The sequence below is a fragment of the Sardina pilchardus genome, chromosome 17 (assembly GCF_963854185.1).
Source record: "Sardina pilchardus chromosome 17, fSarPil1.1, whole genome shotgun sequence".
In the NCBI taxonomy this organism is placed as follows: domain Eukaryota; kingdom Metazoa; phylum Chordata; class Actinopteri; order Clupeiformes; family Clupeidae; genus Sardina; species Sardina pilchardus.
The window spans coordinates 4873634-4888625 of NC_085010.1; the positions used below are offsets into that span (position 1 = coordinate 4873634).

The 14992-nt window shown below is 41.9% G+C and overlaps 1 protein-coding gene across 1 annotated transcript in view; it reads left to right on the plus strand.

The window, feature by feature from the left end:
• The first annotated feature begins 650 nt into the window (after positions 1-650).
• The window catches only part of scyl2 (SCY1 like pseudokinase 2), a 52312-nt gene continuing 37970 nt past the window's right edge, over positions 651-14992 (plus strand). The window contains exons 1-4 of the mRNA XM_062517866.1: positions 651-778; positions 3741-3928; positions 11558-11715; positions 13104-13248. Coding sequence (XP_062373850.1) covers positions 3752-3928; positions 11558-11715; positions 13104-13248 — 480 coding nt within the window. The 5' untranslated portion in view covers positions 651-778; positions 3741-3751. The remainder of the gene's footprint in view (positions 779-3740; positions 3929-11557; positions 11716-13103; positions 13249-14992) is intronic.

Consider the following 14992-nt stretch of genomic DNA (forward strand, 5'->3'; position numbering starts at 1 on the left):
AATTTCAATTTCAATTTAATTTCGCTTATAGAGCGCCAAAACATTACACATGTCTCATGGCGCTTTACAGAGTGTTAAACATTCAAAGAGAGCCCATGAGTAACAGGGGCAAGGAAAAACTCCCTAGAATTGGAGATAGGGCCTACATATAGGAAGAAACCTCAGACAGATCCACGACTCAAGGGCCCAACCCATCTGCCTGGGGTCAGTTACAGTAAAGTCATTTGTAGTTTGAAAGTTACAATGACAATGAAAGTTCAAATAGTCCAGTGTAGGGAATACATTGTCTTCACAGGGCATGTAACTAAAACATTCTGCTCACGCTGTCTGCAGCAACAATTAGCTTACATTGTAACTAAACTGGCAACAACAAACGTGATAGTAGTGGCGCATTACCATACGTTCGAAAATAAAATAAACCAATCTCTGTATGTGAACGGAACACTTCGCTAGCGGACCCGTCCCGTTGTAGCCCGGGCCTAATTAATCACGCGTAATTTTACGACAAAAAATAGTGCCCACCTAGAAATCTCAAATGCCCCCTTTATCACTGCGCTCAGCAGCCGGGTCTGGGTGGAGCGGCCAATCCTTCTGATTGGCGGGTCATCGGCCTGTCCCTCCTCCAAGCATGTACTTCCTGATTACACACCGTTGAAAGATTTAACTCTGAAATTTTGAATGTAGGAAGAAATGGAGGCCGTGCAGTGCATTGTATATTGATATCAGTTTTTTTTTATTCAGCTCGGTTTAGATCGTCAACGTGCCCCGAATCGTCCAGGTACAGTAATTTACAAGTCAACAGCTTCAGTTTAACTCAAGGAAGAGTGAATCTTGCCTCTACTGTGACGTTAACATACAAGGTGGCCATGTAACGTCAGCTAACGTTAGCTAGTTCGAGCGAACTGTTTGCCTTGCGTTGTTTACGTTGGGTCGCTACTGCACTGCAACATGAACTATATCTGTTTTGTCAGTAATATTTAAATAAAACACATAACATTATTAGCGTAATACCGAATGAACACAGGGTTGTTAACGTTACCGTTTTAGCGGTGATCATCCTGATGGCTAACCAGTCATGACGTTACATGAATTCTAAAAAGCTAGAGGCTGAGTTCGACATGGGGAGCTAGCCATGGTTGTGGTTATGGTTGCTCGGTCAAATGAAAATGGTTCTTCGTTTAAAGCGTTTAGCTTTGAATGTTGTTAGCGTTTTTGTTAAACGTTTGGGTGGTCACTGGCCACAATTATGTTCAAGTGATTTAGCCGGACAGCTGGCAGCCAAACACAACGTTAGCTGAGAGTTCACACTAACGCTATGGTTTCGTTGAATTTGCTAACGTCGACGTTTACGTTAGCTCATTTGAGTCATTGTAATCGGCTGGAATTCATAATCTGATTGAAAGACAGGACACACGGTTATTATCAAGTGGGTACTTGACAGTATGAGAAATATTGGGACACTTGATATTATTGCAGAGCACTTCCGTTTCGTCACTAGATACGTCATGGGAGGCTTGGCAGACAAAAAAAGCCTTCATTTCACAACTTTGCCAAAAGTTTGCGTGCAAGGTAACAGTAGCATGCTATGCCAACTGAGATATTGATGGTGTATGCATTGTTTGCAGTGTGCTTTGTAAGTAGCGAGTTTATTAGTCTTTGACAAGAACTGTGTAATTAAAGTGGACTGGGTAAACTCAGCCCGATCTGCTGGTGATTGGATTTCACCCTGCAGCTCAGGCTGGAAACCTCCACATGTATTCTGCTTCCTGCCCACGTTTGCTGGAACCAATCACCAATCTAGCTTACCCACCAGGCGCATTCCAGATCGTTGGACTGATTGGTTGAAGGACTATCCAAATGCATACAGAGTAATTTGAACTATATGCCCATTGGTCATGCCTCTTGTGCAGTAGAAATACAGTGTAGACCAGGGCTCTTCAATTAGTGGCCCGCGGGCTGGATCCGGCCCCCGAGATACTTTGTAGTGGCCCTTGAAGTGTAGGCTAATGTTGTTATATGAGCAAATCCTTGTATTCGATAGAGATGTACAAAGCTTGTGGGGAAAGCAATAATGGAGGTACAGTGGTACACTGCGAGTAATGCCAATAAATAATGTTCTGTGTGGTCCGTTGCCATTGTACTGTGTATTATGCAAAGTGCCTTGCTTCATTTTTAAGCAGCGTCTGTCACCAACATGACGCACGCCAAACGAACGACCGATTTCGCACATTTGATTCAATTGAACACTGTTTGAAAGTTTAGAACATTGCAGCCTATGGTGCGGGTGTATGTGAGAGAGATGCGTGAGGAAAAGCAAGGAAAGGAAATGCAGCTTAACGAATACAATGCGTTAAAATACATAAATAAATGAATAACAAAATGCAATATCAATAATTCGTCAGCCACAAATTAGTCTATGTGTGGGTAGCACTGGTAACCGTTTCGCATTCAGCCATGTTTGCTCAAGAAGATGATGAGAATGCAGCTGGTTGCAGCTTGTGGCTCTAAAATTGGCAGGTTTAGTCATCAACATGCATACCGCGATAGTTCAATATAACTTAAAGGGACACTTCGGGACGATGAAAATCTAGGGTATTTTGTCCGGTATTACGTGCCTACGTCACCACAGTGATGCGCGTCCTCGTTGCCGAAGCATAGGCCTACACTGACGGCAGGAGATGGCTTACCGAAGTCCTAAATCTAACAAGTTAAGATTTTTAAAGCAAATCTTTTTGATGAAAACATGGTGCTAAATTCCCATAAACTTTGCTTTGTGAACGGGTAAAACCGTCCATTTGTAAGCAAAATCAATAATCACGATCTTTTCGTTTGTTTATTGTTACCTAGCAACCACAACGTGACTGAGATGGGAGAAATAAGGATTTCAATGTTGAACTTCCTGCTGTCAATGATGTAAAAATCATAATTTTACATCATTGAAAGCAGGAAGTCCTATTCATGGGTTTCATTGAAATCCGTATTTCTCCCATCTCAAGGCAAACAGAGGGAATGATGCACGACCATTCAAAAACATGACTGGTTTTCTAAAGATACAAAGCTTAATGCTAATCGGTGAAGTGTCCCTTTAAATCTCATGCAGCTATATTGCAACATATGTTATATTTCATACCCATACCATTTATTTCCAGTCTAATGCTAGTTGACTAGTTTTGTTTACTCATGGCAACCGTTGTTATGGATGGGAAAACTCATGTTTTAACCTTTTCCCCTCTTAATGGCAGAATGACACACCCACTCAAGAAAACCTGATTCATGTTCCGAACCAAACTGCCACATTCCAGAACGTCCTTTGTTTGGTCAAAATGCTCCGAATGGTTCAAATGTTGGTTCGCGAATGGGAACTGCCTTTTCCACCGACAGAGAACCGGCTCTGTTCCTGTTGGCCAACCAACACTTGAACCGTTAGAACCATTCGAACCACGTTTCGACCAATGAGAACAATGTTGGAGCAAATGTTAACTAGTTTGAGCCTAATTAGGTGCAATAGAGATTTGGGAAGTGATTTCACTTACTCTGTAATGTTTAATGTTTCATGGCACTTGCTTGATGATCACTTATCGTTGTATCATGAACCATTGCACCCCCCTCCCCCCTCCTTATTTTTGACTTCATTCAAAAGGTAAAAGATGATGAAGCTGATATATCATAACTAGGGCAAGGATTATAAAACAAATCTGTAGTTTCAGCATTACATCATGTATTGGTCAATCTCTTCACAGTATATCCAACCATGGAATCAATGCTCAACAAACTGAAGAGTACAGTCACCAAAGTGACTGCCGATGTGACCAGCGCTGTCATGGGTAATCCTGTGACAAGGGAGTTTGAAGTGGGTCGCCACATTGCCAGTGGAGGTCCTGGTATGTCCTGGAGAATCTATAATGGAACCAAGAAGTCTACCAAACAGGTACACCAAAACTTTTTTTTTTTACATCACTTCTGGACTTCAATGCAAACATGAACATTTTCATCATGTTTGTGAAGGACCCCTTGCCTCAACTTTATTTTTGTGAACATTTAAACATCTTAACAACATTAAATGCATTCAGTTGTCACATATGCTTTTAACTATTTTACAATCTTGTTTTACTGTTTTGAATGGATCCAACTCACTCGTGATTCATTTCATTGCACTCTGTCAACTGTTTTATTTAAGTTCTTACCAGGGATAGGCCAACTATTCTGATTAATTTATGCCCACTCCAGGAGTCCTGGCAATACATGCAGGCTTAAACGATGCATGGTTTAAGTTAGCCATATAGTAACTTTTAGTTTTTGAGGCAGACATAACGCTACACTCGTGACGTCATATGGTTGTTAGGCAATGCCCACCGCGGCAGAAGTATCAAAACGCAACCTCGTACTACCGTACTTCCAGCCACCGGCCACTAGGGGAAATTACCTAATTGTGATGCTACCTGCCATGGGTCCCTAACCTAAGTGTAGAATATGGTCGTGTCAGTCAGTGGGTAGGAAACTAATTAGAAGCTAGAAATCCTTAAAAAGTGGATGGTCAAGGTATTTCAAAATTTGTTTGGCCTTACTCATGACCCGTTTTGCATACACTACATGTAGCTGAGTAAGATGAACCCCAACCACCTTTGCTGCCACATTAACCACCCTTGATAGCCTACCCTTAATAATAATAATAATAATAATAATAATAATAATAATAATAATAATAATAATACATTTTATTTCAAAGCGCCTTTCAAAACACTCAAGGACACTGTACAACAACAGGAGAAACAACAGTAGAACAATTAGCCAAGGCATACACACACACACAAATTAAAATAAAAAAGAAAAATATGTGCATATAAATCAATCAATCAATCTAACAGGGATTAAAGTTTTCCGGCACCGTGCCGGAATTCCGGCGTGCGGCCATTGACTGCGTTCATTTTAAAAAATATTATTTATATGTTAATGCTATTGGAAAAACACGCAGCATTCGTTAAGCTGAATTTCCTTTCCCTGCTCTCCCTCTCTGTCACTCACGCGTCACGCACCCTTTACAGTAATACACACACATTCAGACACAGACACAGACTCCCCTTCGTGCACACCGCGTCTGACTGTCTCCATAACGAGATCATCCCTGGGAGCGCGGTCGCACTAATGCACCTGACGCTGCGGGTGGAAGCATAAGTTCTTCCACAAATTTTGTAGACTATGCGTGCAACTTTACCAAACCGTATAGAAGTAAACGAATTCTCCTTGGCCCGCTCTCGTGCGCACTCAATGGACACCGCCCCTCGACATGCACATTTAATCCAAACAAAACATTCACAATCGTGAACGCAATGACGCACAGAAGACGACTAGCGGAATTATTGTTAAATACGGTTAGCATCATTAGTAGGCTATGCTGCACACATCTGATTAAAACTCTGCATTCAAGTTGACTGACCATCTCAATTGCCTACCAATGTCTTTCAACTCCAAGATTTAAAGGGCCTGTCCCAAGGAGAAAAAGTATGAGCATACCTTGAAACTTAAACACACGTGGGGACACTGAACAGTCCAACCAGCTAGTATGATAAACTAGCCAACTATGCTACTTTGTTACAATATTTTGAGGCTTCAATCAAACAGCTGAATTTAAGAGGTGGAGTTGTAATATGAATAGCAGGCTATAAGCTGCATAAAGTTTGCTGTTATGAATATCAGAAATGTCAGTATACAGAATGTATAAATAATTACGTGTGTGTGTGTGTGCTTTACATCTTGTTAAAAAATCATTAAATAAATACATTCACATTATATGAAAGCAAAGCGATAAAAAGTCAGACATGAGGCGACCCCCACACATTGCCTTCTAATCTGTGGGAAACACTGTTATTACTCTTTAGAAAGAGAATCATTGTCTTTTTTTGAATACCTTAACTTAAATGGTTGCAACTAAATCTTTTTCTTCAAATGCCTGCCTTCCAATTTCACATATCCTGACAACATGACACCTTATGATTGTAGGTCAATTTGTAACCTGTCAAAGACAAAGATTAGCAGCAAAACTTGATATAAAAATAAAAATAAATCCTAAATGTAGCATATTGTAGTGTGTTGGACTACTATTGTATTGCCACCTATTGGCCTTTCTTGGGGTCCAACATCACAAACAAGGCCTGTGTCGTGTGCAAACACTCCAAAAAGTAAACCGGTTTCCAATCGATCGACCAACATAGTGTCGTATAGAGTCGCATACACAAGTCTAAAAAAGTTCAGGCTCAGGATTTTTTTTTGCTTTAATCCCTGATCTAAACAGTATGCAAGCTGGAAGAGATAAGTTTTCAGTCGGGATTTAAACAGGGGGAGAGAGTCTATGTTGCGGATGTCGGGGGGAAAGAATTCCAGAGTTGAGGAGCAGAGCGACTGAAAGCTCTGCTCCCCATGGTACTGAGGCGGGCAGAGGGGATAGTGAGGAGGGTGGAGGAGGAAGAACGGAGGGAGCGGGAGGGAGTGGGAATGTGGAGGAGATTGGACAGATAGGGAGGGGCGAGGTTGTGGATGGCCTTAAAGGTAAAAAGAAGGATTTTGAAATTAATTCTGAATTTAACCGGGAGCCAGTGGAGATGCTGTAGTACAGGGGTAATGTGGTGGTGAGAAGGGGTTTTGGTGATACTGCGAGCAGCTGAGTTCTGGAGAAGTTGTAGCTTATGGAGGGATTTCTGAGGAAGGCCGAACAGAAGAGAGTTGCAGTAGTCTAGGCGGGAGGTGACAAGACTATGGACAAGGATGGAGGTGGAGTGGGAACTGAGGGAGGGGCGGAGACGATTGATGTTGCGTAGGTGGAAATATGCAGAACGTGTGATGTTATTGATGTGAGAGTGGAAAGAGAAAGAGCTGTCGAGGATGACACCCAAGCTTTTGACCTGAGGGGAGGGGGAGACTAGGGAACTGTCAATAGAGAGGGAGAAACTGTCAGCTTTGGATAAGGTGGATTTGGTGCCTATAAGGAGGACTTCAGTTTTATCACTGTTAAGTTTGAGGAAGTTAGAGGTGAGCCAGGATTTTATTTCAGAAAGGCAGGAGGTAAGGGAGGGGGGAGGGAGGGTGGTGGATGGTTTGCCAGATAGGTAGAGCTGGGTGTCATCCGCATAGCAGTGGAAATGGATGTTGAATTTACGGAAGATATTGCCAAGGGGAAGGAGGTAGGTGATAAAGAGGAGGGGCCCCAGGACAGAGCCCTGGGGCACACCAGAAGAGACGGGGGATGGACGGGAGCTGAAGGACTTGAGTTGAATGAACTGAGTGCGGCCAGAGAGATAAGAGTGAAACCAGTTAAGGGTGGTGTGAGTGATGCCGATGGAGGAAAGTCTATGGAGGAGGATGGTGTGGGAGATGGTGTCAAAGGCTGCACTGAGATCAAGGAGGATGAGGATGGAGAGTAAACCAGAATCAGCTGCCATGAGGAGGTCATTGGTGATTTTTATGAGGGCGGTTTCTGTGCTATGGAGGGGGCGGAAACCAGACTGAAAGTGCTCATAGAGAGAGTTATGGGATAGGTGGGAGTGAAGTTGGGTGGCAACAACTTTTTCAAGAATTTTGGAGATGAAGGGAAGGTTCGAGATGGGCCGTAGGTTATTGAAATTGCTAGGGTCTAAACCAGTTTTTTTCAGTATTGGAGTGACTGCAGCGACTTTGAAGGGTGCAGGGACGGTCCCAGTGGTGAGAGATGAGTGGATGATGGCAGATATGAGGGGGAGGAGAGAGGGGAGGCAGGACTTGGCAAGGGAAGTGGGGAGAGGGTCGAATGAAACCTGGCATTTTTCTAGGCTGATTTGACATGGAACTACACTCTCATCTGGCGTAATAATCAAGGCAACATGCAAACTACTGGCACTACTACTGCTTGTTGTCTATGGGGACTATTTTCAGATGCTGCGTACGATATCACTGCGCCTATGGTACGTTTGCAAGTTGCCTTGATTATTACGCCAGATGAGTGCTACCTTTGAAGTAGTTCCATGTGTTGCCCGTATCACACTTGAATATTAATTCGCCAAACTCGTTGCGAAGTTTCAATGAACTGTCACGTTGTATCCAAGCTGAAACACAGACGTTCAGAACATAGCACGATTGTAGCATATGACGGAGGTGGATTGTAGCTAGTTGGATGGCATGTAGGCTATGAAAATAGCGAGCTTTCAAAGTTAAAGTTCATCAGAGTCCTGGGATATGCCCGCTTGACAACGGTAGAGATAGAACTAACGACTGGCTTTTGGCCGTAGCAACCATCCATTTAGAACTAACGACTGGCTTTTGGCCGTAGCAACCATCCATTTAGAACTAACGACTGGCCTTTGGCCATAGCAACCATCCATTTAGAACTATTAGAAAGTTGATATGTGGCGGAAAGTAGTTCTACAATCAAGACAGTTTTAGCGATGTAAACGTTTACATTGTAATATGAAATTAACACTACAAGTAGCAACAGTGGAATAAAACTACATTGCAAATAAACAGGTGATGAATACAAACGGGAGATAAGCGGGACAACGGCCTTCGAGGTCGACCTGTTCGATGTACAGTACAGACCAAAAGTTTGGACACACCTTCTCATTCAATGAGTTTCCTCTCTTTTCATGACTATTGACATTGTAGACTCACAATGAAGGCATCAAAACTATGAATTAAATTATGTGGAAATATGTACTTATTAAAAATATGTACTTGTAATAAAAAAGTGTAAAACAACTGAAAATATGCCTTATATTCTAGTTTCTTCAAAGTAGCCACCTTTTGCTCTGATTGCTGCTTTGCACACTGTGACAGAGCGCACCGCGTCTGTCACGCAGGTGGGCGCATGCCCGCCAGTAAGAGAATGAGTACGGAGTTGGCACTTGAACGCATGCTGCATACAGTATACACACACAGGAGATAATGAAATGAAATTAAATGATGTAATGCATATGTAGAAAAGTATGGAATAACTATATGTATTGTGTCGTTTGATGCGAAGGAATATTGAGTAGGCCGTGCGCTAAATGAGCGGCTGATGCAGGGCATAATGTCGGGGCAGTTGTGGCGGGTTTCGTGTGCGCGCAAATTACATCTTAAATGGAATCGCGTTCGACTGTGTCAATGTTTGTCTATGTATTGTGTATTGTTCTCCTTACCTGTCTACCTGTCTTCCGGGGTGCAACAAGAGTGTCGGAGGGGAGACCCAGTTAAAGGGACGGGGCGCGCTCCCATAAGGGAAGCGCTCATGGAGACAGGGATGTTTCAGTAGTTTTGTTTTATTTGTTATTTTGGGGGACTTTAGCCAAGTAGTTATGATTGCACAGGAATGTGGTCAAGTAATGTGTTGCGCTCCTATAGTATCTAGCCTAGAGGATATGTGGTTGCGCTAATTGATTGTTTGCTGTGTTTGGTTCGCGCCAATAGGATATAGCAGTATTGGGCGCTTCATTCGAGAGATGGGCCTCTGCCGTGAGAGGATGCATTGTTTCTGTCATTATGGGTACGTGAGGGCCTAGCTATTGGGGCATTGTCCCATGTTTGTGTTTTTCGTTTTGATCAGTGTTTTTCTTTTGTTTATGTCTCATGTCTAAAACCTACCGGTAGCTTAATAATAAAAAAATAAGTTTTTTTCTACTTGGCATCTCTCGACCTGAGTCTCTACATCTGCACGGACACATTATCACACACACACTCTGCCTTCTCTTGATGAGCTTCAAGAGGTAGTCACCTGAAATGGTTTTCACTTCACATGTGTGCCCTGTCAGGTTTAATAAGTGGGATCTCTTGCCTTATAAATGGCGTTGGGAATCAGTTGTGTTGTGCAGAAGTCAGGGGGTGATACACAGCTGATAGTCCTACAGAATAGACTGTTAGAATTTGTATAATGACAAGAAAAATCAGCTAAGTAAAGAAAAACGAGTGGCCATCATTACTTTAAGAAGTGAAGGTCAGTCAGTCCGAAAAATTGGGAAAACTTTGAAAGTGTCCCCAAGTGCAGTCGCAAAAACCATCAAGCGCTACAAAGAAACTGGCCGTCCCAGGAAAGGAAGAGTCACCTCTGCTGCGGAGGATAAGTTCATCCGAGTCACCAGCCTCAGAAATCGCACGTTAACAGCAGCTCAGATTATAGACCGGTCAATGCCACACAGTTCTAGCAGCAGACACATCTCTAGAACAACTGTTAAGACGAGACTGCCTAAATCAGGCCTTCATGGTAGAATAGCTGCTCGGAAACCACCGCTAAGGACAGGCAACAAGCAGAAGAGACTTGTTTGGGCTAAAGAACGCAAGGAATGGACATTAGACCAGTGGAAATCTGTGCTTTGGTCTGATGTCCAAATCTGAGATCTTTGGTTCCAAACACCGTGTGAACCGCAGAGTGAAGGCAAAAGGGCCAACAAGTGCCAAGCATCTCTGGGAACTCCTTCAAGACTGTTGGAAGACCATTTCAGGTGACCTCTTGAAGCTCATCAAGAGAATGCCAAGAGTGTGCGGAGCAGTAATCAAAGCAAGAGGTGGCTACTATGAAGAACCTAAAATATAAGACATATTTTCAGTTGTTTCACACTTTTCTGTTTTTAGTATATAATTCTACATGTGTTAATTCATAATTTTGATGCCTTTGGTATGAATGTGCAATTTTCATAGTCAAAGTCATGAAAATAAAGAAAACTCTTTGAATGAGAAGGTGTGTCCAAACTTTTGGTCTGTACTGTAAATAATGGCTAGACGGAGGCAACTCTAAACCTCCACCTAGCCATTATTTCCATCGAACTGGTCACCTTGTCGGCCGTTATCCCTTACGTATTGTTTTTTGTTATGTCGCTTTGGACAAAGGCGTCTGCTAAGTAACATAACCGTAACCGCTATTGAATGTTTTCTATCGATTAAATGTGCATGTCGAGTGGCGGGTGTCCATTGAGCGTGAATTAGGGAGAGGGAGAGGGAGAGGGAGAGGGAGAGGGAGAGGGAGAGGGAGAGGGAGAGAGAGAGAGAGAGAGAGAGAGAGAGAGAGAGAGAGAGAGAGAGAGAGAGAGAGAGAGAGAGAGAGAGAGAGAGAGAGAGAGAGAGAGAGAGAGAGAGAGAGAGAGAGAGAGAGAGAGAGAGAGAGAGAGAGAGAGAGAGAGAGAGAGAGAGAGGGAGGGAGGGAGGGGGGCAGAGAGAGAGAGAAAGTGGGCCAAGGAGAGGGGCTTTACTTCTATACTGTGTGGTAAAGTTGCACGCATAGTCTACACAATGAAAACTTGCAATATAAATGTATGCTGTCACCTGAGCAGCATCAGCATCTTTTCAGTTGCATTCTTAAAAATGTCGGTGGCATGGTTCTATCGAGCCTGAGGCCATTGTGTACAGCTTGCCAAGTTTACTCTTCGGTAGACTGTTTAAAAAAGAATTACACTTGAACATATCGCAATATTATCGCAAATGCAATATATCGTTCAGCCCTACTAAGAACAGGATGATACAGCCAACAATACACCACACCAGCTAATATGTTGGCAAGCCAGCTAGAATCTCTTTGCTGCTGCTTTAAGATGACTAACAAAATCGATTTTGTCATTTTCTTCAGGAAGTTGCTGTTTTTGTTTTTGACAAGAAGATCATAGAAAAATACCAGAAATTTGAGAAGGACCAAATAATAGATTCCCTGAAAAAAGGAGTTCAGCAGCTTACACGCCTGAGACACCCACGGCTTCTCACAGTCCAGCACCCACTAGAGGAGTCAAGGTAAGTGTTTCTTCTTTTGTTGACAGTGCACACATACTTCACTTGACTGATTAGCAATGAACGTTGTATCTTTAGAAAAAACAGTCATGTTTTTGAATGGTCGTGCATCATTCCCTCAGTTTGCCCTGAGACAGGAGAAATACGGATTTCAATGTTCGACTTCCTGCTTACGATTACCGTATTTTCCGGAGTATAAGTCGCACCGGAGTATAAGTCGCATTTATTTAGAAATGTATTCACAAAATCCAAGACCAAGAACAGACAGAGGCTGTAACTAGACACAGAGGTCAAAAAGATTCATATTAATGACAAGAAGGCGTGAATGGTAGCTGCAGACAGCTGTAGACAGTAATGTTTACTCCTCTTTCATTTTGGAATTATTCAAAAACATGTTAAATTTCATATATAAGTCGCACCTGACTACAAGTCGCAGGGCCAGCCAAACTATGAAAAAAAGTGTGACTTATAGTCCGGAAAATACGGTAATATATGAGCTCCTGTTGATATAATGCACAATTGAAATAATTTGAAGAAATCTAGTAGCAGCCTTGTAAATAGTGACCCTGCATTATCCACAGTCTTCTTGATCTGACACTGGCCTGTGACTACACTGTGACTAGAAACTCAATGAATTGTCTTTAGATGTTAGAGGGTCTGAGACTGTAGTCTTTCAAAAAATGCAGTCTCAGTGTAAGGTAGGCTTAAGTTGAATTCTCAAGACTGATCTTAACAAAGACCAATTTAACAGTTAGGACCAGGCATAGTAAAGACCAGTTGGTGCATCCTTAGGTTAATTCAATCTTTAAGTATGCCTAGTCTTACAACAGATTCAATAGTGTGTTTGGTGAAAGACTAGACAGAATCTTGCATTAATGTAGCGACCCACGTCCGAAACATTTTGACCATGTCATGCATATATTTTAAGTTAACTTTAATAAATTGAAACTGCACTGTAGGTGAATTTCAGTAAGCTACTGAACAAAGTGTCAACGCTTGCAACTCTTGTTTGAACTGGGCAACTTCATTTCAGTCTTTTAGTTTTAATGAATTAAGAGTTATTTTCCAAAATGCTATCCACAATGTTAATGCATTTTCATAAATCACGTTTTAAATGTTAATCACGTTTCCAAGTAGTTTCAGTGGAACTGCAATTGGGTTATTGTTATTTTATTTATCTATTATTAACTGTGTTAATATATAATATATTGTCTTTTTAACTAATACAACTAATACAATGTTTTACACAGCAGCCTTTTCTGCATTTGCATGCAATAGTAATTTATTTCTCCATGGAATTACATTTTCTAGTTATTATTATTATTTTTTAGATTGGTGCCTGTTCTTGATCATATTGCTTTCTCTCTTATTCTGCTTTCTCTTTCTACCAGAGACTGTTTGGCATTCTGCACCGAGCCTGTTCTTGCCAGTTTGGCCAATGTATTGGGGCAGTGGGATTATCTGCCAACTCCAGTACCCACAGAAATCAAGAGCTACAAATTGTATGATGTTGAGATCAAGTATGGACTCTTACAGGTAATCCTTGTTTGCTAAAGCCAAAAGATTTTTGATTAACTTCATAATTACTTATAGCTTAAAATTCAAAGTAATTTGAATACATATTGATTATTCTTGTCTTTAATGATATTACAGGGGTGGTGTGTAGGTCTAATTGAGTGCCTGTCACTTTAAGAAGTACCGTAGCCTACGTGAACATAATTAGGTTTCATTCTTTAACATAGTTCAAGGATGTTTTCATTAAATAACATGAATGTTCAAAAAACTAACAACGGTAAAGACAAATATTTCCGATGTAATAGAAAAGATGAGTGTGTCCAGCAATGTTAACTTCTAACATTGCTGGACACTCACTTTTCACTTTTTCCTTGGTCATGTTTAACTGGCTGGGTGCTTAACTTACTCTGCCATGACTTGTCTTGGAGTTTGGTAGCCTATATCTGTTATATCCAATGAGTGACAACCAGTGCTGAAAATAAAACGTTACGGTATTCTCCTGATAACGTTAGTGGAATGGATTTAATGTGAACGTAGCCATAAAAAGACGCAGAGTGGCTATATGATACAGCGCACATTTGCGATGAAAATGTTCCGCCTTAAAAGCAGATGTAGCCTACACCGAATCGTGGTTTACATAATTTAGACAACAGAATCAGTAGGATACCATTTGTGTTTCATAGAAGTCTACCAGGCCTATGTCAAATGCAGGCTCGGGTGAAGCTGGGAGGAATTAACGCACGGTTTCCACACCGTGTTAAGCCTATCAACCGTGATAATAATAATATTTGAAATGAACACGGTACTTGTTATAGTCAACAGTTTTATCATGGTTTACCGTTTCACCGGTAATTGCTACATAGTCACCAACTGATAACGAACAGATTGAAGAAAAAGAAGAATGGATTTGGAGTGACATTTCTTGCGTGTGTGTGAGAGCGTGAGGTTGATGCTGAAAGCCTGACTGTCTAGCCAGGTGCGTAAGAGTTGTCAACTCTGAAATTTGTATACAGATGCGCGAATATTGTACTATACAAGTTTGATCCACTTGGTGTGGATTCATTTTAGGAGCAAAATGCGAATGAAAGGGTTGAAATCAGTACTCGCACGTGTGCGAGTATTTAATTTGTTGTACTCGCACTAATATATTTTTTGTCGTTTTTGCGACGACCTGCTCGCAGTGTACAGCCCTGGGCAAGACGCAGCGGCGTAATCGCCAGCGTACCCATGACACTAAGACATTGAAAGACAGACACCAAACAAAAATTAACAAATAATAAAATATTAACATAGACAAACAAAAACACTCAACTACTGTTGTGGTGGATGGCACCAAAGATTCCATCACCATATGAGGGACACTGCTGCACTGTGATGACAACGATCACCGTGTGCAGTCACCTTGCAGAGATGATCCGGGAGTTGGTTGTAGATTCTCCACTGTAGCGGATGTAGGGATAGGCTTACCAGCGCTATCCTTGGGAGCCCTCGGTACGAGAGCGAGCAGAGCCTCGATGAATGTACCATTTTCTGCTGGAAATCCCTGCTGCCCAGCAGATAGAGAGTATCGTCGTTGAAAGTGCCAGTTGTGGTAGTGAACTGCATAAACTCAAATGCTGAGCACCGCAAGGCCCCCATGGCCAGCCAGTCACAAACTCCATAACTTGATGCACAGTTGTGAGCTAGTGAAGTTACACAGACACCAGCCAAAATCCAACATGCCTCAAAAAAACTTAAGCGGCAGTGTACCGTAAGGTTTTCATGT